At 39.2% G+C, this 27,593-nt stretch overlaps 1 protein-coding gene across 2 annotated transcripts in view; it reads left to right on the forward strand.

Moving 5' to 3' along the window:
• The window catches only part of usp42 (ubiquitin specific peptidase 42), a 68,392-nt gene that overhangs the window by 25,969 nt on the left and 14,830 nt on the right, over nt 1-27,593 (forward strand). For both annotated transcript variants that reach the window (XM_048609270.1, XM_048609271.1), the window contains 8 exons: nt 13,142-13,253; nt 15,117-15,257; nt 15,456-15,556; nt 15,648-15,789; nt 18,869-19,636; nt 22,577-22,668; nt 24,309-25,730; nt 26,685-27,013. In XM_048609270.1, coding sequence (XP_048465227.1) covers nt 13,142-13,253; nt 15,117-15,257; nt 15,456-15,556; nt 15,648-15,789; nt 18,869-19,636; nt 22,577-22,668; nt 24,309-25,730; nt 26,685-27,013 — 3,107 coding nt within the window. The remainder of the gene's footprint in view (nt 1-13,141; nt 13,254-15,116; nt 15,258-15,455; nt 15,557-15,647; nt 15,790-18,868; nt 19,637-22,576; nt 22,669-24,308; nt 25,731-26,684; nt 27,014-27,593) is intronic.

The following is a 27,593-nucleotide window of genomic DNA, read 5'->3' on the forward strand; positions in this document are numbered from 1 at the left end:
CTTTTACATCCACCTTTGGGGCAGATGGGACCTCAGTTTGACATCTGCTCTGAAAGGCAGTGCCTCCCAACAGCCTGGCACTCCCTCAGTACTTCAGTGGAGTGTTAGCCTTAATTTTTGAACTTAAGTCCTGGAGTGGAATCTTAAAGCCACAAGTTGTGGCTTTGAGGTGAAGATGCCACAATTGAACCACAGTAGACACTGCAAACACATTCAAGTTTGGATGAATGCCAGAACTGATACTCTAACCCAGCTGTTTTCCAACACCCATGCACCGTCCTTTTCTCAGAAGAAATAAGGTGAATATTAAATACTCTGGAGGCTGTAACTAGCCACCCTTGCATACATCATAGGAATAGAAATGGGCTTGCCCCTTCCTGTTCCCTTTCCTATCCTAGTGGTGTTAAAATTCTCCTTCCACTATTCTATTTGAAGCTAACTCAGCACAGAGCCAGGAGTTAAACCTGGAATCCTACTGATTTGGCTATTTCACTTGCACACAGCGCTGTCTCAACAGAGGTCAAAGATACAACATAACTGGAAACACTAACACTCCTTTGGATATCATAGTCATGGAATTCTTACAGCACGGAAAAGGGCCCTTTGGCCCATTGTTTCTGTGCAGGTCATCAAGCATCTATTTATTCTAACATTATTTTCCAACTCTTGGACTGTAGCTTTATATGCTATGATGGTTCAAGTGCTTGTCTAAATGCTTTTTAAATGTCTTGATGGTTCCTGCCTCTTACCACCCTTTTCGGCACTTGCCACTCTGAGTGAAAATTATCTTCCTCAAATTCCCTGTAAACTTTCTGCGCCTTACCTTCAAACTGTGCACCCTGGTTGTTGACCTCTTTACAAAGAGGAAAAGCTTGTCCCTGTCTGCCCTAACTATGTGCCCCATAATTTCATAACCTCAAACAGGTGCCCCCTTGCTCTTATCTGCTCTAATGAAAGCACCACGAACCGATCGAGTCTCTCTTCATTGCTGATTCACTCCAGCTAAGGCAACATCCTAGTGAACAAAAAACAAAGAACTGTGCATCTTGGAAATCTGAAACAAAAATAAAATTGCTGGAGAAACTCCTCAGTCTTTCTGATGAAAGTAACCCAGATGATGACAGGACCAGGAATAAAGGGGTGTGTAAAAGAAGGTGGTGTTCAGGTCCTAAGTTATTGAACTTGATCTTGAGTCTTGAAGGCTTCAGGGTTGCCAAGCTAAAAATGAGAAACTGCTCTTCCAGCTTGCACTGACTCTCACTCAGCAAAAATGTTGGCCACACAATGCAGTGGTGTGTTGAAAAAGCAGGCAACCAGATGCTTGGGGTCATTTTTAAGGACGGAACATAGGTGTTCTACAAAGTGTTCGCCCAGTCTGCATTCATCACTAAAACAAAAGTTTGCTTTACAATTTAATGAATTGATGATAATGCTAACTTTGTTCTCCTCTTTGGTTTACTTTGCCTTGTGGCTTCCTCTTAAGTGAAGTCCCTACAGTCCCAGGGGACCACAGGACCACTCTCTCGTTAGGGTGATGGCTGTTAACATAGGGATCACTCAGGCAAGGAACGAGGTTGAGAAGGCGAGTCCTTCGTGGTAACCTCGACCGGTGCTGGAATTGAACCCACACTTGTTGGCATCGCTGCACCACAAACCAGCTGTCCAACCTTATGAGCTAACTGATTTTCCCCCCCCACCACTTAAGTGAACTTTCTTCATGCCCAGAGTTGGCTTTTAATGTGAATAACTTCCTCAGGCTAACTCTCTCCAACCTACTACTTACCATGGTTCAACATTCCTTACTTTATTGTGACCATAAGACCGTAAGCGATACAGCAGAAATAGACCATTCGGCTCATAGAGTCTGCTCGACCATTCAATTATGGCAGATATATTTCTCAGTCCTATTCTCCTGCCTTCTTCCCCCTAACCCTTGATCCCCTTACTAATCAAGAATCTATCTATCTCTGTTTTAAATAGACACAATGATTTGGCCTCCACAGCCTTCTGCAGCAATGAGTTCCACAGATACGCCACCCTCTGGCTGAAGAAATTTCTCTGTTCTAAAGGGTCGTTCCTTCACTCTGAGGCTGTGCCCTCGGTCTTCATCTCTCCGAATAGTGGAAACATCTTGTCCATGCCGGCTGTCTCCAGGCCTTTCAGTATTATGTAAATTTCCGTCAGATTTCCCCGCATCCTTCCAAACTCGACAGATCCAAAGTCCTCAACCGTTACTCATATGACAAGCCTTCATCCCTGGGATCGTTCTTGTAAACCACCTCAGGACTACGTCCAAGACCAGCTCATCTTTCCTTCGATATGGGGCCCAAAACTGCTCTCAATATTCCAAATGCGGTCTGACCAGAGCTAACACAGCCTCAGCAGTACATTCCTGCTCTTGTATTCTAGCCCTCTCAAAAATGAATGCTAACATTGCATTTGCCTTCCTAACTGCAACCTAAAAGTTAACCTTAAGAGAATCGTGTAATTTCCAAAGCCTTTCCCAGTTTAGAAAATAGTCAATGCCTCTATTTTTCCTACCAAAGTGCATGCCTCACACTTTACCACATTGTATTCCATCCGCCACTTCTCTGTCCACTCCCCCCACCTGTCCAGGCCCTTCTGCATCTCCCTGCCTCCTCAACGTTGTCTGTCTGTTCCCCTATCTTTGTGTCAGCAACAATGCCCTCAGTTTCTTCATCCAGATCATTAATATATAACGTGAATAGTTGTGGTACCAACACTAACTCCTGTGGAGCTCCATTTGTCGCTGGCTGTGATTCTGAAAAAGAACCCTTTATTCTCAGTTTCAGCCTTCTGCCAATCAGCCAATCCTCCATCCATGCCAGTACCTTGCCCTAACACCATGAGCTCTTAGTTTATTTAGCAGTATCCTAAATGATACATTGTCCAATGCCTTTGGTAAGTCCAAATAGATCACATCTATTGGCTCTCCTGTGTCTAACTTGCTTGTTACCTCCTCAAAGAATTCTAACAGAATTGTCAGGCATGACCTCCCCTTGACAGAGATGTGCTGACTTTGCCCTATTTTTTTAAATGGACTTCCGAATATTCTGCAATCTCATCCTTAATATTAGGCTCAAATCTTAGCAATCTTATCAACTACTCAGGCCAGGCTAACCAGCCTATAATTTCCTGTCTTCTACCTCCCTCCCTGATACTGATTCCTGCAAGATCGTAACCAATGCCTCCACAATCTCCTCAGCTATCTCCTTCAGAACTCTGGAGTATAGTCCATCTGGTCTGGGTGATTTATCCATCTTCAGACCTTTCCATTTCCCAGCATCATCTTAATGATGACCACTTACACCCACCAGACTCTTGAAGTTCTGGTTTGTGCCTGGTGTCTTCAACTGTGTAAATTGATGCAAAGAACCGATCCAGTTTCTCTGCCATTTCTTTGTTTCCTATTACTACTACAGCTGCTTTTTCTAAGAGTCCAATGTTCACTCTTGCCTCCTTCTCTTACCTTTTATGTGTCTTGCAATATTCTATAGTGTTACAAGCTAACTTAACCTCGTACTTCGTATTCACTCCTTGTTTTGCTTTTTTAGTTATCTTCTGTTTTTTAAAGGCTTCCCAATCCTCTGGCCCCCCACTAATCTTCACCATCTTGTATGCATTTCCTTTTCCTTCTTTACTGACCCTGACTTCCGTTGTTAGCCATGGTTACCTCATCCTGCCCGTAGTATGCTATTTCTTCCTTGGGGTGAATTTCCGCTGTGCCTCCCAAATGACCTCCAGAAATTCCTGCTATTGCTGCTCCACCCTCTTCCCTGGTCAGCTTCCATTGCAATCACATCTGGCCTGCTCCTCCTTCATATCTTTGTGGTAACCTTAATTGTAATACTGTTACATCTGATTCCAGCTTCTCCCTTAAACTGCAGAGTGGTAGTGACCTTACCCATGGACCAGGAGGCCTGGTTCAAGTCCCACCTGCTCTAGAGGTATGTAATAACATCTGTCAACAGGTTGATTAGAAAAATAGGTTAAATTTGAAAAACAGAATTCTATCATATTATGGTCACTGCCCCCCTGGCATTCTTTCACCTTAAACTCCCCAGTCAAGTCTGTCTTTTAACACCACCAAAACCACTGTTTCCTAGTACAGTATGCTGCAAGCTGCTGCCAATTTCAATTTGCACTACAAGCTCATTTACCTTGTTTTGTATACTGCGTGAATTTAAGTATAACGCCCTCAGTCCTGCATTGATTGACCCCTTCTCATAGTTGTCCCTTTATCTGCTGTGCCCGAAGTTAGATTCCTGAACCTTTCCATACTGTCTACTTGTTCTGAAAACTTTAATAACCTCTGCTGAGCCCTCTTTCCTCAACTTTTCTCATGCAGTTGAACCCATCACCCACACTATGATTCACGTGGATCCCGAGCCATCGGAACAAATGCCTCCTTCCCCAGTATTGGTGCCAGTGTCCCATGAATTTGAACATTTTTCTCCCACATCAATCTTTGAGTCATTTGTTTACCTCTTTAATCTTGTTGACTCTGTGCCAATTTTGAACATTAAAGAGCAATTAAATCTATCTTGGTTATTTGTACTGCCTTGGGTGTCCAAGATTTTACTTCTCAAATACTCTTGCATAGCATGTACACCATGATTAGTATAATTACTAATAAAGTCACCATAGTCCCTGAGGACCATAGGGCTGCTGTCTCAGTGAAGGAAAATGACTTGTGGTGAATTTAACCTGAAAGTCACCATGCCTCCGTGAGTGGTGAGGTTGGGAAGGCGGGGCCTTCATGGTAACCTCAACCAATGCCTTTGCCTTTTTTTATTCACTATAAGGATTTAACTACACTAGCTTCCCACCACTTACAATTTCCTGGTTCCATTAATGTCTTCCTGTCTGTTTTATTTTCATGTAGCACATTCACACATTCACAATTCATCCCTGAATTATAGATTTTAAGATTGGGTTTAGTGTTGGCATACAATATAGAGTCTGAAATGTGGGGTTGTTGGATGCTCTCTTTTCCAAGGAGCAGTTATTGTACAATGATTCACTGGTACCGCCTATTCCCAATGAGGGTCATGCATAATTATTCTTTGATATAGGCATCTTGTCACTGCACCAATCATACAGGTAGCAGTATTGATCAAGCAATTTTTTTTTCCTTTTATACACTTTATTAGACTGTACCTCTTCTCAGAGCTTTAACCTCTTAACCAATTACTCATCAGTGGTGAACATTCTGGCCAGAATAGCGCATTGTGTTCCACATTGCACCATTTATAGGATGAAGCTCTTCATGTCTGGTGTTGTCCAGGTTATGCCACTTTTGTTAAATGGTCATGGTGTTCTTTACATTGTTTGTATCCATTTTCAAGTGTTTAGTCACTTGGCTGTACTTTACCTGATGCATTTTTCAAAACTGACTTCCATTTTTTGCTACCAAGGGTAATGCCAGTGCCAGACAAATGATGTTCTTTTCCTCATCCTCGTCCCATTGGACCAATAATGCCTGTCCATTTGGCTTAATCATATTTCTCATTATAATTGAGTCACTTCAATTACATTGTAAGGTTTAACAAGGGGATATGTTTATTTTCCTTATTCTTACAAAAGCTATCTGCAAGTTATACTTGATGTCTCTAGCAAGATTTTGGTTCCAGTTGACCTTGTTTGTGTATATTAGTTCTCTTATTCTTAAATCCTTTGAAGATTTTTTAAATAACCCCCCGGATGATTAGTGTCCTGTAGTACTCTGGTTGTCAACCATTTTTATGTAATTTTTGCTGCCCATCTTTCTAACTGTCTGTTCATTATCTCTCATTGACCCACAATGCTTTCCATACATATTCCATTTACTTCTGATCCTACCATTGCTCCCGTTATTAGCCAGAGCTTTCCTTTGTAATTTACTCCATGGTCTCATCTTTCACAACTCCTATGTCCAATTTTCCATTTTTCTATTAGCAGTTGTTTTACTAATTCTAAAATTTTCTTCATTGTATGAATAACTTCCTTCACATAATTCTGTCAACACATTCCAGTAAACACAATTGGTACAATCTTATTATGTTAATATTATGTAGTGCAGTTCTTAATTCTTTTGTTTCAGTTCCTTTGAACTTGTACTGGACAGGAAGGGGTTTTTCTTTTCTAGTCACTTGCTGGGAAAGGAGCAGGAGTGGGACTAGCAGAGTTTCTTTTGCAGGGAGCTGGAACAGACAACACAGGCTAAATGGTTTCCTTCTGTGCTATAACCATTCTATGATTCTATTGAATACTCTTGTTTTTAGCAAAAAATCTCAACTTTTGTTCTTCCATCATCACATGATTATCTTTTCTACATATTGTTTCCATAGTTGTGATCATCATTTGCCTACGATGCAGGACCAAATGTCCAATTCATTTTATTTTAAATTAAGCAGCTGCATCCTTTTTGTTAGGGTTTACATTGATTCCATGACATTGACCCCATGGATTCTTTTCAACATTTGTGAGTGGTCATCTTCAGCTTTGTTTCTCCCGAGTTATCCATGATTTTATACAGATCTTTCCAAGTTTTGGTTCGTCTAGCAGCAAATTATCTGTGTATCACTACAAGCTTTCTATTTTAGTGGAAGTGCAGCTAATCATGCAGTAGCAGTTTGCTGAATTAATTTTTGTTTTTACTTTTGAAGTTAATCTACGCTGCACTTTTTTAAAATGCCATTTACAAAACCTATTTTCCATCATAACTTTAATACTTCTGGAGTACAGTGCTTACTTGAAAAGAACATTCACTCTATATTTGCATATATTTTAAATGTGTAATTCAATCAGTTATGAACTTAATGCCAAATTCCAAAATTTTCGTGTTAATCCCAAATAGCACAACTGTAGAAGTATTTGTATAGCTTGTGTAACTGGTATGCAAATCTACAAATCCTTAGTTTAAAATCCAGCGACTTGCCCAAATCAGAAAACAGCAGTTTCTGATAAACAAGTTATCAATTGACAATATTTCTATTAACTTCAGGATTGTGTGACAAGCTGCAGGTCTCTAAGGTTTTGGAGTAGATTTGTAGCTCAGGTTGTGGGTGTTGAGGTTGTTCAAGTTGTTTGGCTCGCCGAGCTGGTTTCTTGTTTCGCAGACATTTCGTTATCATGCTTGGTAACATCCTCAGTGCAGCCTCCGATGAAGCGTCGGTGTGTTTTCCCGCCTGGTTTTCAAACTCTGGCTTCCGTTGAGATGGATTGCCTCACTTCCAGGTTTCCTTCATTGTGGAATGTATATGGGGTCGAGTTCAATGTGTTTATTAATAGCATGCTTCATGGAGTGCCATGCTTCTAGGAATTCTTGTGCCTGTCTCTGCCTAGCCTGTCCCAGGATTTTGGTGTTGTCCCAGTTGAAGTGGTGGTTCTCCTTGTCCACGTGGATTGAGATGAGTGAGTATTGGTCATGCCTTTTTGTAGCCAGTTGGTGTTCATGTACTGTTGTTGTTAGTTTGCTTCCTGTTTGTCCGATGTAGTGTTTCTCACAGTCTCTGCAGGGGATCTTGTAGATGACATTAGTCCTGTCCATGGCAGGGAGTGGGTCCTCGGTTCGGGTGAGCAGTTGTCGTAGGGTTGACGTAGGCTCGTGTGCCACTCTGATGCCCAGTGGTTGTAGGAGTCTTGTGGTGAGTTCCGACGTGTTTCTGATATAGGGTAGTGCGATGAGTGTGTCGGGGCATGTAGTCTCTTTCTGAAACTGTTCGTGTAGGCATTTTCTGACCCAGTTCTTTGGATATCCATTATCCTTGAAAACCTGGGAGAGGTATTCTTCTTCTTGGCCTAGTTCCGTGTTGCTGCAGTGTGTTGTTGCCCTTTTAACTATGTTCGCACGCATCTTCGTTTGTGTGTGCTGGGATGGTTACTGTTGAAGTTCAGTACCTGGTCTGTGTGTGGCTTTTCGGTGTACTTTCGTTTGCAGTTCCCCATTTGTCTTGCGCTCTACCATGATGTCCAGGAATGGGACCAATACTCGCTCATCTCAATCCACATGGACAAGGAGAATCACCACTTCGACTGGGCCAACACCAAGATCCTGGGACAAGCTAGGCAGAGACAGACACGAGAATTGCTGGAAGCATGGCACTCCACGAAGCATGCTATTAATAAACACATTGAACTCGACCCCATATATATTCCACTGCGAAGAAAACTCAGAAGTGAGGCAATCCATCTCAATGGATCCCAGAGTTTAAAAACCAGGCAGGAAAGCACACCGACGCTTCATTAGAGGCTGCACTGAGGATGTTCCCAAGCATGGTAACGAAACATTTGTGAAACAAGAAACCAGCTCGGCGAACCAACCAACTTCAACAACCTCAAGCTGCAGGTGTTCACAGATTCACACATTTTCAGAGATTAATTGAATAATTCAACAACCACTTCTTTTATAAATAATACCAAGAAATGCTGAATGCACTTGCTTTCCCACAGCAATTTTAAATTTCACTGTAGACTTTTAATCATCTTTTTTCTTTAACCTATCTCTCTGCAATACCTTGAAGTGTGCAATCCAAGGAACTGTCATACAAAATTTTCAAGTGTCAGGTCTGATATTAACTGCATCCTTCTGCAGAATCCCTCAAAATTCTCAGAAGCAATAGCAAACATTGACTACAACTGATTTGTCTTAGTCCAGCATCTTTATTTATTCCACACTCTCTCATCTGTTTTGTTTGAGTGAAATTCTCAGTCTTCTCTTGTTTCTCTGAAGGACAGATCAAATTGATTACATTGATCCTCTCTGGTTTCTTAAGCAAACTTGGTCATGTGGACCTTCTCCATTTTCCAGTCTCTTTCGATCTGGCTTCAATGTGAAGATGATCGGCTTCCAATTCTGTGTTTCATCTTTTACAACGGCTCTCCCTATCTAGATCCCAATAAGAATTGAGGACTGGGCAACGACTCTTTGTAGGCTCCTCTGCCTCTAGCAAGTCATGCTGCACAGTTTTGTTCTTGTATTACTTCACTTTCTTAATTGGTCTTTACAAGTGTTTGCAGTTTGCATCCTGTGTGTTGCTGCACGGTTGTCACTGGATTGTTGACTGACAGAAGTCGTCACTTAAGGTTTGGAAGATCAAGTTCTTGGTGGTTCAAGTTCCATTTTGACAATTGAGCCTGAACGGACCAACGTTGAAACATGAAGAGTTGAAAGAAGGTCCAAGAGAGCTACCCTATTTGGAAATTCCTGGTGATGAAAGACAAGTGCAATCCTGAAGGAAAGTTAGTAAAGGGGAAAAACTAAATGCAACATGCAGCGTAAGGGGGAATGAGTCTTGGATGGGACAAAGTAACATGGTCTGGGCCATAACAATCCCCTTTTGGCAGAACTATAACTAAGAATTGCCTGTTGCAGCAGCTAACAGATATCCAAATTGGACAAGTGGATGGCTTTTGTACTGTGAGCTTCACGTGAAGAGAAGTTATACAAAAAAAGCAAAAATAAAAAAAGTATTAGCAAGCCAGGATCTAAGATGTTGTATGGTCTCTCAGTAGAATATAGTGTCAAAAGGTAGGTTGTTTGAAATTGTATACAGATGAACACCTTGCAGGTGTTTAACTATATACCAACATTCTATTAAACAATTAATTCTGCACCCCTACAATCCCGCAAGGAAAAATGTAAGAAGCCAGTAGTAAACAAGGGACTTGGATATGTCCCAGGTAATCAGGTAGAGCCAATGTGGTTTTGTCAAAAGGAAACTAAGTTTAAAGAATTTATTGGAGCCCTTTGAAGAAGTAAATTTGAAGAAGAAACAGGTCGGCGTGGACTAATTGGTCTGAAGGGTCTGTTTCCATGCCCTCTGACTGTATGACCCACTGAAGAATATCCTACCCAGACCCAATCCCCACCCTATACCCATGACTCCGCATTTACCATAGCTAATTCACCTAACCTGCACGTCGCTGGACAGTACAGGGCAATAAGCATGACCAATCCACCTAACCTGCATATCTTTGGACTGTGGGAAGAAAGCAGAGCACTGGGCAGAAACCTATGCAGACAAGGGGAGAAAGTGCAAACTCCACGCAGATGGTCACCCAGTTCTGGATTCAAATCTGAGTCCTTGACACTGTGAGGCAGTAGTGCTAACCACTGAACTGTCATGCTGCCCGTATTGTGCTTGGGACATTTGATATGGTGCCACATAAATGATTATTGCAGAAAATGAAAACTCATGGTGTACAGAGTGACATATTGACATGGATAAAGGATTGGCTAACAGGCAGGGTAGACTAGGAAAAGGTGAGTCATTTTTAGGCTGGCAGGATGTCGTAAATGGTATGCCATGGGTTAGTGCTGGGCCTGCAACTTTTTACAGGTTATATAAATGATTTAGATGAAAGGACTGAAGGCATGGTAGCCAAATATGCTGATGACAACAATAGGAAGAAAAATGAAGATGAGCCTTCAGAGTAGAGACAGGTTAAGTAAGTGGCCAACGATCTGGCAAATGGAGTATAACATGGGATAGTGTGAAATTGTCCATTTTGGCAGAAAGAATAAAAAAAGCATATAATCTAAATGGTAAGAGGTTGCAGAGAGATCTCTGTATCCTAATGCGTAAATTTGGGATGCAGATCCTAAGATATAGGAGCAGAATTAGGCTATTGGACCATCGAGCCTGCTCTGCCATTCGATTATGGCTGATAAGTTTCTCAACCCCATTCTCCTGCCTTCTCACCATAACCCTTTGACCCCCTTACTTATCAAAAACCTATCCTTAAGACACTCAATGACTTGGCCTCCACAGCCTTCTGCGGCAGTGAATTCCACAGATTCACCCGCTTTCTCAAAGAAATTCCTTCTTTTCTAGGTTCTATAGGTTCGTCCCTTCGCTCTGAGGCTGTATCCCCGAGTCCTAGTCTCTCCTAGTGAGAACGTCTTCTTCACATCCACTCTATCCAGGCCTGTTGGTATTCTGTAAATTTTATCCTCACTCTTTATTCCTGAGATCATTCTTGTGATCCTCCTCTGGACCACCTCCAAGACCAGCACATCCATCCTTAGATATGGGGCCCAAAACTGCGCTCAGTATTCCAAATGCAGTCTGACCTGAGCCTTATACAGCCTCAGCAGTACATCCCTACTCTTGTATTTTAGTCCCTTAGAAATGAATGCTAAGTTTGCATTTGCTTCCTAATTACCAACTGATCCTGCATGTTAACCTTGAGAGGATCCTGAACTAGGTCCCTTTATGCTTCAGATTTCCGAAGTCTTTCCCTGTTTAGAAAATAATCCATGCCTCTCTTCAGCATAATCTATGCTGAAGTGCATAACCTCATGTTTCTGCATTGTATTCCATCTGCCACATGTTTTCCCTGTCTCTTAGGATATCCAAGTCCTTCTGCCACCTCCCTGCTTCTTCAGAACTACCTGACCCTTCATCTATCTTTGTGTCATCTGCAAACATAGCAACAATGTCCTCATTTCCTTCATCCAGATGGTAATGTATAATGTGAATAGTTGTGGTCCCAACACTGACCCCTGTGAAACTTCATTAGTGACCAGCTGCCATCCTGAGAAAGAACCCTTTATCTGTATTGTCTTCCTTCTGCCAGTCAGCCATTACTCTGTCTCTGCCACCATGAACTTTTATTTAGCAGCTTCCTGAGTAGCACCTTCGTCAGCTATCTCTTCCCACTCCTAGGGTGTAGTTCATCCAGTCCAGGTGATTTATCCCCATTCAGATCTTTCGGCTTCCCAACATCATCTCCTTTGTGATAGTCACTACACTCATCTCTGCCACTAACTCTCTTGAAGTTTTGATATGTGCTGGTGTCTTCCACTGTGAAGACTGCTGCAAAGTATCTATTGTGTTCCTCTGCCATTTCTTTATCCACCATTACTACTTCTCCAGCATCATTTTCCAGACACAGCCGGTAATCACGATAGCTCATAGAATCTGATGTTGATTGCAAGGGGAGTTGAATACAAGGTTAAGGAGGTTATGCTTAAGTTATACAGGGTAGTGGTGAGATGACATCTGGTGTGCTCTTCACAGTACTGGTCACCATACTTACAGAAGGATGTTAAATGCATTGGAAGCAGTTCAGAGAAAGTTTACTAGACTAATACCTGGAATAAGTGGATTGCCTTATGAAGAAAGGCTTGGCCTGTATCCCCTGGAGTTTAGAAATCATAGAGGTGACTTACGTGAAACTTGAGACTTGACCAGGTGGATGTTGAAAGAATGTTTCGTATTGTGGGAGAATCCAGAACTAGAGGTCATAATTTAGAAGTAACGGTCACCAATTAAAACAACTGAAGAAGCATTTTTTCTGAGGGTTGAGAATCTTTGAAATTGCCTTCCTCAAAAGGCAGTGAAAGTAGAATATTTAAGAGAGAAGTCGATAGATTTTTGATAGTTTCATCCCCTTAGTTATCAGTGGTAGACAGGAGTGTAGAGTAGAGATTAAAGTCAGATCAGCCAGGATCTTATTAAAAGGCAGAGCAGGCTCGAAAGGCCAAATAACCTACTTTTTTTTTTCTTTTCCCCCTTGTTCGTATGTTTGTATGAACCTATCAACAGCACAAATGTGAATGTTATATTTTCTTCCAATTTAAAGTGTGCCTTTACTTTGACAGCTTTAATTATTTTATAAATATCAGTTAAAAGAAAAAGACTGAACCAATCTTTCCTACTAAGTTCAATTGGAATCGATATCTCTGCCCAGTTTATAATTTGATACAACTAATGTTGTCAATATATAATTAATCGTCTATGAAGTTAATCTGAGGTTTGTTATCTTATTAACACCTATACTACTAACAAGTTTAAATCGGTCAAGGTACCATATATCATGGTATCCAGAGGCCTGAATGTATGAGTGTAACAATGAAGGAGAATGCATAATACAGTGGAATAGTCAAGACAAGAATTGTTCGATTGTCTCAAATGGATTGAGAAAATTATGTGGCAGCTTTTCAATTGTAAGGTCAACACTTTAGTTCCTAGCTGCAACTGAGTATTACATTCCTGAACGGAAAGAAAATCATAAATAGAGTAATACCTTTTACAATTATAATCAATGAAAATATAATGCATTCCACCATAACTTTTGAATTTATTGCATAGTTGTGAATTTTGATACTAAAGTTATTTCATAATGAAACCAGGTGTAAGAAAATGGTGCCAGCCTCGAAAAGATTCACAATCCATCGAGCTTCAAATGTGCTGACACTCTCTCTGAAGCGCTTTGCAAACTTTACAGGTGGAAAGATCACAAAGGTACTTTTCAATTTTGAAAATTCTATTTTTCCTAAATTCTATTTGTTGTAAACAAGCATTTGAGGTAAGGAGCTCCCAACGGGTTGGGGGAGGGAGTTTACTCTACATGATCACATTAAAACATTTAAAGTGAATTGTCTTTCACAACTTCTATCTTCTTTATGTAGTTATGAGAATTCCTTCCTTAAATATCCTAACTTTTGTCCTAATACTTTCTAGTCAGCTTTTCAGACGCAAAAACAAACTCTAAACAGGGTGGCAAATTGGACATTTTCAGTGTTGCTGTTTCTTGGCAATACAATTTCCTCCATTTAAATTTGAGTTTATTATATATATATTCTTTGCCAGAATATTATCTAGCACCTAGCCACAGAAGAACAATAGTACCATCTTAAAATTCTGTTAAGACTTAAGTTCTTTGATCTGACATGGGATGAAAATGGTTAAATTAAGGTCTTAATGTTGTTGACGGCTTTATTTCAAATGGAATATCTCGAATTTTGTGACAGCACCCCCAAGGGTACTCCTTTCATCAGACATGGATGGACCTGTGGGACTGTTCTGTTTCCTAAGCAGCGCAACAAAGTCTACATTTTTTGTCTTTTTGGGGCAAGATTCAGGACCTCTCCAATCCTTGCAGATTGCTGTTGCAAGATTGTTGGGATAATATGAAGAGGAAGGCATTGTATTGCTTTGAATTACAATGATCAGAAATTTTTGTTGTGGAAACTCGAAATACTACAGATGGTAGAAATCTGAAATAAAAATTGAAATGATGTAAAAATCCACTGTTTGAAGAGAAACCTTTAACATTTCATATTGATGATCTTTCATCAAAATGGTTTGTTTCCACAGATGCTGTAATTTTCATTGTGTTGATCTGCCAAAACATGGACATTTAAATAAAAACTTGCATTTATATGACAATTTATATCCTTAGGTTATGTTTAAACTATTTAACAGTTTTAAAATCTCCCCACCCCCAGCCTCATCCCATGTCTAACCCCTCCCTCTCCTCCCCCCTCCCCTCCTTGACATGACACAATCTGTCCATCTTCTCTCCCACCTATGTGCCCCACCCATCCTACTGACCAGTCCCCACCACTGTCTACTTGCACTCACCTATCACCATGCCACCTACCTTCCCCAGCCTCACCCCTCCTCTCTCTGTTTCCCAGCTCCCTTGCCCCTCCCCATTTCTGACCTGACCTGAAATGTCAACTTTCCTGCTCTTCTGATGCTGCCTAGCCTGCTGTGTTCCTCTGGCTCCACACTGTGTTATCTCTGACACCAGCGTCTGCGGTTCTTACTATCTCATTAACAACAAATGTACTATTTTTGAAGTATAGTGATTGTTTTTATGTAGAAATATCCTTTAAGTGTGGAGAAATATCTTTCGACTCCTTATGGTTGATCCTTTTAACAAACTGAGTGTCGTTAATGCCAGGATGGCTGCTATTCATCCATTCATGTGCAGATAGTGGTTCTCATGTGGTCTTGCCAGAGCTTTCTAGCTGCCCTATCACTTCCTCCTTGCCACTGCACCCTCCACTGATGTCCGTGTCCCTCACTGTACAGTTCGCCACTTTACTTGGAGTGAGACACCGTTGGTTCTTTCTCAGTGGTTTATTAACTAAGTTCAGGGGTATCTCTTATAATAATGCTTCAGTAGTACAGTGCTGCAAGTTTAATAAATTTGAACGCTGACAAGTCAATTCTGCTGTAATGTTTTAGTTTCAGTGAACTGATATTCAGGAGTTTGACAGCATTTAATCTTCTGAATGGTGAATAATCTGGGCATAATCCGAGGAACGAAGTCTAACACTTAGTAGGTGAATTGGTAATTTAAGTCTTTCTCTTTAGGAAGTGAGGTACTCTGAATATTTGGATGTTCGACCCTATATGTCACAGAACAATGGAGAACCAGTTGTTTATGTGTTATATGCAGTATTGGTGCATTCAGGATTCAGCTGCCATGCAGGGCATTACTACTGTTATATCAAGGTAATTATTCAAAATGATCAACATCTGAATGTAAGTTACATAGAATATCCGATGTATGACTTGTAGATTTTTGTATTAATGCAGTATGTAATTTAATATTATTGGTATAATTTTGTTGTGGCAATTACCAGCTTTCATAAGCCTTCATTCTTTAACAGCTATATTTCAAATTAAAAATGGAAATAAATTTATTCTCAGGCTAGTAATGGACAGTGGTATCAGATGAATGATTCTGTTGTATCTTCAAGTGACATCAGATCAGTGCTAAACCAACAAGCCTACGTGCTCTTTTACATCAGGTATTCAAAGAATTCTTTTAACATTTGAAATGTAATTATTCTCAGAACTTTAACTTGTCTTGTACTTAAACAAAGATTCATAATTTTTCAGATCTCACGATACAAAAAATAGCTCAGAACATTGTAATCATCCAGGCCACTCATCTCCAAGGCCATCTGTCAATCAACGATTGACTAACAATCAAACTGTATCTGGTTTTATTGGACCACAGCTCCCTCCACACAGGACCAAGGTAGGATCTATTGTCAAACAAGTTTTTGTTTCTGCAGTGGCTGCATGAACTGTGCTATAAATAATCTTGAAGCACTTCTGTCTTGATTCCCAATAACTTTATTTAAATGTAAAAACATTGAGTGAATATCCAAATTTGAAATTGATACTTGGAAATGTAATTTCTGAATCAAGATAATGATTGCTGAGCATTTTAATTTTATGATGTGGAGCTGCTGGCTTTGGACTTGGGTGGACAAGTCAGAAGTCCCACGACACGAGGTTATAGTCCAACAGGTTGATTTGAAATCACAAGCTTTTGAAGCACTTCTCCTTCATCAAGTAAAGTCACCACGTGCTTGCTAAGAGTGTTTTGGGACTAGCAGCAGACATTTTCTCTTATTTTTATGTATTTTTAATTGTGGACTGAAATGAGAAAAGAGCTGTTTTAAAAACCATGTACTGCTGGAAGCTTTCTGTGTGTTTTGAAAGCAAGTAATCTTCACACTCACTGTGAACTAGTGATTGAAGTGTGGTCGTAGCTGAGCTGGAGCCAGTTGTTTGTGTACAGAGTGAGTTTTGGAGCTGGTTTGTCTGTGTACTGGTGACCAGTTATCGATGACAGAAGCCCATTGCCTGCTAATAAATATGTGATTTATTCTCTGGTAACTGAACAGCTAGGGTTGTGATCCAGTGAGAAGCCTTCAGACCTCCAGGTCAAGAGTGCTCTCTTCTCTGCAGTAGAAGCTATTTTAAGCCTGAAGAAAATCTATTTATTTTTCCTTCAGCCGTTGCTATAAGCTGTGACTTTTTAATAAATTACCTTTAAATAAGTGAACCAACCACCCTGTGCCTCTCGCAAGTTGGTGGCAGCATCTGGAAAAGGAAGATTAAGAAGTAGTGTTCTGATCACAACAAGAGCTTTCTCAGAAGGTCCTGTGAAAAAAGACCATTGAACTGCTTTCCCAGTTCCCCTCCATCCATAACACCCATAATTATTTTTTTTTTAAGGTGTCTCCGTGTGTGTGTGTAAATAGATGTTTATAAGAGGTTTCATTGAGTTATATGCCAGTAGTTCATCACTGTTTACCTGTAGCTAAAGTCTAATTATTTGCAATATATAGTTATTTTTGGCAAGTACAGATACCTGGTGTGTTTTCTGTCAACGTGGGTCTAAAGCAAGTAAATTGGGGAATTTTGCATGCTCTTCAAATTCCTAAGCTTGTGTGATGACGCTGAGAATAGCTTGATTTCCAGATTGCTGCCCTAGTGAGGTATAACATTATGCAATCCACCATAAGTGCAACTGTTTATAAATAATGTGCCACCTTGTATGGAACACAGTTTTATGTATAAACATTTGCTTCTACATTCCTAGCAGAATGCATGTTTGAGATTTGTTTTATTCTTATTAATATTTTATGTTTTGCTTTTAAAGTAATTGGCATCAGAAATAAAAGGGAGTTGAGAAATCATTGTATACAGCTTGGAATAACGATCTGGAGTGCATTTTATGAATGAGCAGTAGAAACCAATTCAATAGCTCTGTAAAGGATATTGAATAAATACTTGAGGGGACAAAGTTGAAAGACTATTGCAAAAGCTCAGGAGAGTGGAACCATCGATTGTTCTTTCAAACAGCAAGTGTGATGGGACCAGATGGGTTGTTCCTGTGTTGTAAGATTCTAATTTCTTCCATTCCCCAAGGATTTTCGTCTTGCCTGTTTTTCCCTCACTATCTTCTTCCCTCTGTGTCACCACGGCATCACTAACTGTTGTCTCATCAGCTTTCAAATTCCCTTTGTTCAATGTTGAGGTGACGTTCAAAGATCATCTGGTGGACAGAACAAAAAAAAATTGAAAATTTATTTCTTTGTTCCAAACAATGAGATATGCGTCTCTAATAGCCCACAATCCTTGAACCTTTACCCTAGTGTATAAACATCTAAATTACTAGCATGGTACACTACTGATTCTGTTTTCCACTAATTCCAGAATTTGAATGTGATTGCTGTTCATGTACTGAAATTATTTGCTTATGAGCAGCAGTTATAATTCTGTAAAATGAGGTGCTACTGCAGTACATTAGGAAAACAAGTCAGAGTTTATAATAACATGGTAAAATTCAATGAGATGGTCAGTTTTACTCGACCTCATTGAAAAGCAAATTGATGCATAGGAGAGGGTTCAGGGAATAGTGATGATCCCAGTTTTTAAAAGTTTATAAGTTTTGAAGATTCTTGAAACTAAATACTTTCGCTAATTTTGAGGGGATTCTTGAATAATTTTTGAGGGTAAGCAAGCTGTTTAACATGGGCATTGAGTAAAGGACTAGTGGGCGCAATCTCAAAACCTATAGAAAAAACAAAATTTCTTTCACAGCTCTATGGATATCGGCAATAGATGCTCACAGAAGGGAGTTAATTTAAGGACAATTAAAATCCTTGAAATTGATTTTAAAACAATTATTTAATAATTTGATTTAAGCAAAATAAATATCAAACAAGGGAATTTTTAAGAATTTGAATAATCAGATTGTTTGCATTTGAACTTTTAAGTTATGAGGATTGGGTGACTTGTATGTGGACTGAATGGTGGCAACTTGGTGAGCAAAATAGTTGAGTTTTCTAAATTGTTATCACATGGTCAATTTTTTTCGTGGCTTTTGAACAAAAAGACATTCTGCATAGCAGGGACAGCATAGTTTTGGACAGTAAAATGCCACAAATCTGCTTCTCCGCCTCTGTCAAATGTTACACTCTGGATATTTGTCGAAATAGCTGGTAACTCTTCTGTTTCTTTTTGTGTAACCAATATTGGAATTGCTAATATAATCTAGTTTGGTGAAGTAGAGATCTTGTATTTAAATCAGAAGTTTTGATTAAATGACCTGGTATTGAAATTGAGGGCTAATTTCCATTTTTGTTGTATACAAGAATTGAACGGTAGAGCAAATTAGCTGTATTGCTCATGAGTAGTCTGTCCTACTTAAATTTGTTCATGGAGTGAAGGTTAATACCAAATTTGAAATAGCTCTATCAGTGTGAACTTTTAAAATATTCTAAACATTTTTGTATTTAATTGTTGTTCCTGCATTGCAGAACTCAAGCCACTTAGCAAATGGAAACTGTTCTCAAAAAGAAGTTCCTGGCAGTGCAGTACCCAGCACAAGTGGAATCAGGACCATTTCTACTTCCCCTGGACCTTCTCAGAGTCGGTCATTGCCCAGACCAAGTGTGATACCTGAATCTTCCAAAAGGCAAAAACTCTCCTTCAGTATACAGCCTTCCAAGCAAGGAACAAGACAAGCTCCGACCCAGACCAACCTGCATTGTAGTCCATTGGAGAACTTGTACAAAACTCCTTCCATTGTTTCCCATACTAATGTGTCTCCATCTACCTCAGGAACTTCAGCCACAGGATCCCCACCCTCTGCTCCAACTGCTTTAGCCATTGTAGCTGCTAAGCCAATTGCATCCAACACTGCCTCTTCTCATTTAATAGTAAATGGTCAGCCCAAAGGATCATCCAGTTCTTTGGTCCCTTATAATGAGGAGTCTTCAGAGGACTCTGATGAGGAACCTAAGAGCTTGGTTAAGGAAAATGGTTATGTGAAAAGTATAAATGGTACACTTAATGGAACTAGACACTGTACACATCTCAACATAAACTCTTTGTCTACGGCCACTAGTGACAATTGCCATTCTGAGAATCTGTCTGAGAGAGTTACAACTAAAACTGATGTGCTTAAGGAAGTGGGCGATTGTGACAAGAATCATCAAATCTGTGAATCCACTGTTTCTCAGATGCAGTCCCTGAATCGTTCTGCAAATGGATTATCTACTACAAAGGAATCATCTGCAGATAAAGTAAGTAGTCTGAAGAAGAGTTAGATTTATTTATTTATACCACTTCCTTATTAACCCTTTGAAGCAGTTGCTTTCCATTTGACTCCTCTTACTGACTGAGCAGTTTCATGGTAATGTCTACAATCTAAAAGGCTTCCACTAATTGCATATTCAACGACTGGATGATGGTTATCTCCACTTTCCTGAGAAGTCCAATTTATTGTTCTTGTTTTAAGAACTCAAAGTTAAAAATCCTTTCGGGTAACAGGATTCCAATAAATCATGTTTTATTCAGTCCTGTTCAGTAGATTATATTCAGGAGTGTTATGTTCTGTTGTTGTGGTGCTTGTATGGCTTGACACCATCTTAAAACAAGCATATTGTGGGCAACATTGAGTATACTGTAAGTATTGTACTGTTGCACTCAATTAGGTTTTGGCCAGAAGATGGCAGCAGACACAGATGTATTGGAATCACTCAACTTTGCTGAACAATAAAGCTTTCATTATTGCTGCTAGCTATGCAAAATGCACCAACACTGAGGTTTTAATTGCTAAAGGTTTAAACTGTGGATAAAAGCATGTTACAGTCTAGAAAATACAAGGAATTCGATCAAATGAGCCAAAAGTGCAACAAATTTTATTTACAATCCATCCAACCACAATACATTACGTCCTTCAATGCAACTTCAATTTTCAGTTTTTATCATTATCTTACACTTGGGTACCAGTATCTTTTGTAGCTTGTACAACTTTATCAATGCAATTGCAGCAGATGTTTCTGAATTTTTTTTAGTAGTTCCATATTGTGTCATGAAATGATGAGATGTTGAATTTTAAACTCAAGTTTTCAAAACTTAACTAACAGAAAGAAAACTTGACCAGAAAATGCAATTTCACAGGGACATTTTACTATAATTGATTTATTTTAAACAGTGCTCGTTAACGATGTGCAATGCTATGTAACTGCCTGTCTGTTTTATTTGAAGTGGAATATTGCATTTTGAATTAATGTTCAATCAATAATTGTATAACTAATACTAAATTACTTGTAGCATTTGTGCTAACCATTTTTTGTAAATCTGTTGTGTACCTTGAGTTTATTTCTTTACTCTTGTAGCCCATAACAGGGGTTCTTTGGCATTCCTCATTCTGGGTTTTTCATACCAGACGATGGCCTAGTGGTATTATCGCTGGACTGTTAATCTAGAGACCCAGATAATGGTTTGGGGACCCAGGTTCAAATCCTGCCACAGCAGATGGTGGAATTTGAATTCCATAAAATATCTGGAATTAAGAACCTAATGATGACTGTGAATCCATTGTCGATTGTTCGGAAAAACGCATCTGGTTCACTAATGTCCTTTAGGGAAGGAAACTGTCATCCTTACCTGGTCTGGCCTACAAGTGACTGCAGACCCACAGCAATGTGGTTGATTCTTAACTGCCCTCTGGGCAATTAGCAAAGGGCAATAAATGCTGCCTAGTCAGCAATGCCCTCGTCCCATGAATGAATAAAGGATACCAGGTAGGCCAGATCATATCCAGTATATGAGCCCTCCATATTTAGAAGGAAAAAAAAACTTCTTGTTTTAGTAGAGAGAAGTCATAATGAGACTATTGAATGAGAGGAGAAGGAATTTTTTTTACTGTTTGACAACAGAGAATGAGAGAAATAGCTTTATATAGTTACACAGTTATAGAAACAATCTGAGTTCATGGTTATGGCAACAACCTTTTAGATTTATTCATGAGATGTGAACATTGCTATCTAAATCAGCATTTATTGCCCATCCCTCAATTATGAGCAAGCCACATTGCTGTGGTTCTGGAGTCACGTAGGCCAGACCAAGTAAGGAAGGTAGATGTCCTTTAGGAAAGGATGTTAGTGAACCCAGTGGGCTTTTACAATAATTGATAGCGATTGACATGGTTGTCATGGAGGCTCAAGTATTTATTCCAGATACTTGATTGAATTCAAATTCCATCATCTGCCATGGTAGGTTCGAACCCATGTGCCCAAACCATTAGCCTTAGTTTCTAGATTACTGGTCCAGTAACATCACAGTGCCACTGCCTCCCACTATCAACACTCAGAATTTGAGTGGGTAGAAACTGAATGCTAGTTTCCATGTTTTAATTGCCACGCGTTTTAAGTGTAATAATTTTGCCTCTATTAATTTTCTAAATAAGGAAATGAAAGGAGCAGGTATAGGCAGTTTTGCTGTGAGCCAGCTCCAACATTTCTCAATATCATTACTGATCTTTTACCTTCACTCAATTTCCTTAGTATCAAAACATCTATCAATCTTAATAAATGTATTCTGTAACTAAGCATCCATGGTCCTCGGATAGAAAATTTGAAAGACTCACAGCATTTATTTCATTCCTAAATGACTGATCTCTTATTCTGATACATAGTCTCTAGTAGCCTACACCAAACATCAATTCTGTTGTCTCTATAAGAGTTTTATATATTCCAAGGACATCACCTGTCATTCTCCTAAACTCTGGTATTTAGAATGACTAGAGAAACATTGTTTACCTCATTTAAACTCCAATGGTATTGTAATAAACATACCAAATGGTTGCTGAGTTCTGAACCATGTATGAGCAATGTCACAGGTCATTTAATTAATTATAAGTAGCTTGTAGTGTGCAAGTAGTCTTGGCTCAGTCTGTATGTTTTTGACATTAAGTGGTCCTTCTCTTTTTAACTTAGTTTTTAGTTTTTGTGACAAGATACATTAACCAGGAACAGCCCAAGCGTGAATGCCTTTGGGAGATGAGATATCATTCCTGATTCTAACAGTTTGCATTGTACTTTCCCTTTTTAATCACTATGCATTGCTAAAGTTCTGCCATTGCACATGAAAAGCAGATTTCTATTTTGATATATTTAGTGATGCTTTAATACTGTTACGATTCATTTGTAATTCTTTCAAATATTTTATCATTCCAGGCTAGTACTGTTCCTCCAATACCAAACACTGAAAAGATAACACAGATCTCTACAAGCAGTATAAAGCACGAGAAAGCTTCAGAAGAAGTCAGGTAAGATCAGTGGCCCTGAATTGCAGTATTTATAGAAGAACGACTAGCGTCACGTTGAAAGGTGGATTTATAATCTTGGCTCATAAAGATTTAGCTTTTGATGCATGAACACTACGGAATGTCGCCATATTTAATCTGCATTTCAAACAATAGAACTCATTTTTGTGTAATATCAAATCTCAGTTAGCAGAACCAGCAACAATTGGTTAAGAGAGAAATGTTGACCAGGACTTGAAGAAATCTCTCTTTTTAGAAAAACTTGCTTGGGATTCACACAGACAGCAATGCTCTCAGTTTAACACTATGGCCTATTCTTCTCCCACTGCTGCACCTCATTAACCTTTTAGTTTCCACAGAAATTTTGAGAAGAAAAGAACTGAAGTGATCATTGGTTCTAAAGAAAGTGAGTCTGGGAATTACTAATTGAAAATTAGGAGATGCCAGCTGAATTTAACAGGGTTTTAGCATTGGTCTTTGCTAGAGAGGATACAAGTAACATTCAAGAAATGGAAGGGAGGGAAGAACTTAAGAAAATTGCAGTCACCAAGGAAGTGATACTTGTTAGATCTACAGGCTGACAAGTCCTTGTGTCCTGACAAACTTCAGCCTAGAGAATTAAAAGAAATGGGTATTAAATAGCTGATGTGTTGGTTTTAATTATCCAAAACTCCCTAAATTTAAGGAAGTTTTCATTAGCTCAGAAAATAGTGAATGTAAGTATTAATTCAAATTAGAGGTCAGTTAGCTGGAGTTTAGAAGAGTGAGATGACTTAATTGAAACATATACAATCCTAAGGCATCTTGACAGATTGGATGTGGAAAAGGTCTTTTCTCTTTAAAACCAAAATTAAAACTAGTGCTTAATCTCAAAATAAAGGGTCACCCATTTAAAATGTGAAATTTTTTTTCTAAGTGTTGTAAGTCTCTGTAGTTCTCTTCCTCCAAAAGTCAGTGGAAGAGAGAGACTTAGAGTACTTTTAAGGCAGAGATAGGTAGCTTCTTGATGAGCAAGAGGTGGGAATATGGAGTGATCAGATAAGTCATGTGTTTAGTGAATTGAAGAGCAGGCTCGAGGGGTGAATGGCTTACTCCTGCTCTGCATTTGTACGTTCAAATGTTGATGGTTCCTATAGGGAATAGCCCTATTCTTAACATTTTCAGTATAATTGTCAGACCAAGCTGGTTGATGTGACCGTTGCAAAAAGTAGTTTTATATAAATAGGTTCTTCTATGCAGGATTTCATCAGTACAAACAGGTTTTTTTTAATTGTTGAATAAAGGCAAAATACTGCAGTTGCTGGAAACCTGAAATAAACAATGCTGGAGAAACACAGCAGGTCTGGCAACGTCTGTGGAGAGAGAAACAGTTATTGTTTTCAAAACCAGTATGACACTTCAGAACTGCAGAGTCATAATGGACTTGAAATGTTAACTCTGTTTTTCTCTCCACAGATGCTGCCAGGATTGTTGAATTTCTCCAGCATTCTCTGTTTCATTGGACTGTTGATTGAGAAAGAGGGTGGTCCACGACAGTCTATTGACTAGAAAGTGGGAATTAATATCCTGCCCACATTTATTCAGCGACGTCCTCATGTGTTTGAGAAGTTTTTTTAAGCCATCAATAACATTTTCTGTTACAGGGAAAATCAAAACCAATTGCTTATGTCTTCTAAGGCCAGTTCTGCAATAAATCGTAGTGGTGGTGGTGGTGATGCAGACACGGTACACACATACATGGCTGACAAGCAAGCAAATCTACTGATCTCTCAACTAAAAGGAGCAATTGATGGGCCATCCACATTTTCCACAGTCAATCCTGTTAAAAACAACATTGAACTTCAGAGAAATGTTGCTGAATGTTGTCATGTTAACTGTAGTTCCCATGACCAGTGTCCTGTCCACAAAGTACATGCAATTCCAGAAATTACTGAAATCCAAGAAAAATTGAGGCCTAGTCAGATCAAAGAGGAGGCACAGAAAGTTGACCACAAGACCAATGGTCATGGTTTTGAAAATAAGCAATCAAGTCAAGATCTAGGCAACAAGATACCGGAATTGGAAATTCACAGTAATAAACCTCAATCTAACAGCAACCAGGAAAGTATTTTGGAAAATGAAAGTCAGCCTAGCACGGAACACTCTAGTAAGGGAAGGACTAATCAAAATAAAAACTTCTTCACCGGAAAGGATGATCATTGCTTCAAAAAACATCAGTCTGATGAGGGGACAAATAATGAAGTCAAAAATTGGGTAATTGAGGACAGTCGTCAACTTGTCAACAAAAATCAATATCAAGAGAAGGAACCAAGTCAAGACATACAGCAGAAACCAGAGCAGCTACCAACTAATTTTGTGCAATCTCCCATTGAGGAACATTTGAATGAAAATAAGAATAGCATTTCAGAACAGGGTAGTACTTATAAAGATGAGATTATGTCACCCAGGAGGAATATAGCTGGTCCAGAGGAAAAGAAATTTCAGATGAAAGAAAACTCCATTTCTGTCGATGTAAAATCTCAATGTAGAGAAAGGACTAGTGTGGAAAAGAATAGAGCTTTGCAAAAGGATAGTTATAAGGGTGAGTCCAATTATAGACACAGATCTAGAGAACACAAAAATAGAAGAACACATCAACACACAAGGGAGTTTGAAAAATCAGCAAGTTGTAATTACAGAAATTGTTCCCACAAGCAAGATTATTATCAAGATGGTCGAATTGATAAATATAGAAGAAATAACGAGTGTCCAGCTGATAGGCAAAACTACAGTAATTCAAAGGCAAACTCATTGCTAGCTTATCATCCTTATCAAGATAGATTTTACAGAGAGAAATATAGTTCTGGCTCAAATGGAAGGACTTGGAGCAATCAATTTGAATATAATGGACTAGAACACAAATATGAGCGTAAAAGAAAACGCAGTAGCAGTGTGAATGATGGAGGTGATTCTGAAAGGAGATGTAAAAAACTGCATCGATCACCTGAGGAGAGGAGAATGAAAAAGCATAAAAAATCAAAGAAAAAAAGGACATCAAAAGACAAACACAGAAGTAAAAACCACAGGTACAATTCACAGCTTTCTTGTGATTGTTGTAGCTTTTGTGTTCATCAGCTCCTACATTAGTATAAAACTGTTTAAATGTTTCAAAAACTTCCTGTGGCTATGTTTCTTCATTGTTCCCAGATTATTTTGAAGCAGTTTTAATATTTATTTCTTTACCACCTATAATCAAGCTTGCTTATGCAGTGCTCTATTTGTAACATGGCTGGTGGCAAGTTAGAAGCTCCAGGAGCCTCTAGGATATCCGGGCCTGAGCTGAATTTTTGCAGGACATACTGTTCATTCTACCCATTTGTAAGTTGGCTGAGAATAAGGTGACCTCATTAATGCCCATCCTCAAGATTGTGCATCTTGGCCAATACTAGAATATCTCGAATATCTAAGATCAATGGATTTAATGATGGAAATGATTGGAACTGGAGCCATTTTCTTTTTCTCCCACCAATATTGGCGTCGAGCTGCCATGATATTGGTTGGCTTTAGGGTGAAGCTCCTTTGGCTTTCACCACACTATTTATATAAACTCCAAGATGGATAAAGGAATCCTAACTAGTAATGTGATTTTCATTTGCCAGATCGGGTGAGACTGCCATTTCTCTGAGTGAGTACCAGCAAGAATAAAGACATCTGTTTGGATTTAATTATTGTTGGATTTGTGACTATAGCAGACAGGCCATTTTTCTTCTCAGAGCTTCCCTCTGAAGTATTATAATGAAGTACTTAAAATGAAATCAGTTGTGAGAAATTTGTGGTAATAGAATGTCATTCAGTACAAGTGACTATTTGCATATCTGAGGCTTTGATTTTGAATGTGTCATTAGCAGCAGCAACACTGACAAAAATTTGAAAATGGCCCTTTCTTCCTCAGTGAACTTTAGGTAGACAGTAACAGAGATTTTTATTTGTATTATCTACAATTTTGCCATTGACTGATCTATAAAATCTGCATTTTCTAGGCAACAGTCTTTTGAAGCATCTGAGGCAAGCTGTGACATTGATGAAAGAAAGCACAGGAAAAAGAAAAAGAAGAAAAAAAAGAAACGCCATCACAGTGACAAAGACTGCCATTATCAGAAAGAACATCATCATTCCAGGAAACACCATAGCATGAAATCACCTCATGCCAGTAACAAATGGGAAAGGTTCAATGAGTCAACCCGAGGTGCCTATTCTGAAGATAAGATGATAAATAGACATAAACAAACAGTTGATGATCAAATTCCACAGAAAGAAAAATTTGCACATTTGGACAGTAAGCTAAATGGCTCCTATGTCCACAGCAAAGGTAGGATATAGTGAAGAGTTATGATTAGTTTTGGTAAAACATGACGTTGGTCTTAATTCTGAAAATAGAGTTCCTGCTAGTTTGGTTTTGTATTATCTCAATATTGGACATTCCATTAATACCAAAGCACACACAATGGATAAGACTTCAGTTAATATATTTTATATACTATAAAGAGAACAAAATATAAGTATGGCACAGGAGCAGGCCCTTCAGCCCTCCAAGCCTGTGATGATCATCATGCCCTGACTAAACTTAAAAAAAACAAACCTGCCTTTATTTGGTCCGTATCCCTCTTTTCCATCCCTATTGATGTAACCATCCAGATGCCTCTTAAATGTCATCAATGTGCCTGCTTCCACCACCACCTCTGGCATGGCATTCCAGGCTCCTACCACTTCCTGCGTGGAAAACTTTCCTCGTGCATCTCCCTTGACCTTTTGCCCTCTCACCTTGAACCTGTGCCCCCTTGTAGTTGAAACTTCAACCCTGGGAATCTGACTATCCACTCTATCTATGCCTGTCATAATTTTGTAGACATGTATCAGGTCTCCTGTCAGCCGCCGTCTTTCCAATGAAG

The sequence above is a fragment of the Rhincodon typus genome, chromosome 21, assembly GCF_021869965.1.
Source record: "Rhincodon typus isolate 14 chromosome 21, sRhiTyp1.1, whole genome shotgun sequence".
Classification (NCBI taxonomy): domain Eukaryota; kingdom Metazoa; phylum Chordata; class Chondrichthyes; order Orectolobiformes; family Rhincodontidae; genus Rhincodon; species Rhincodon typus.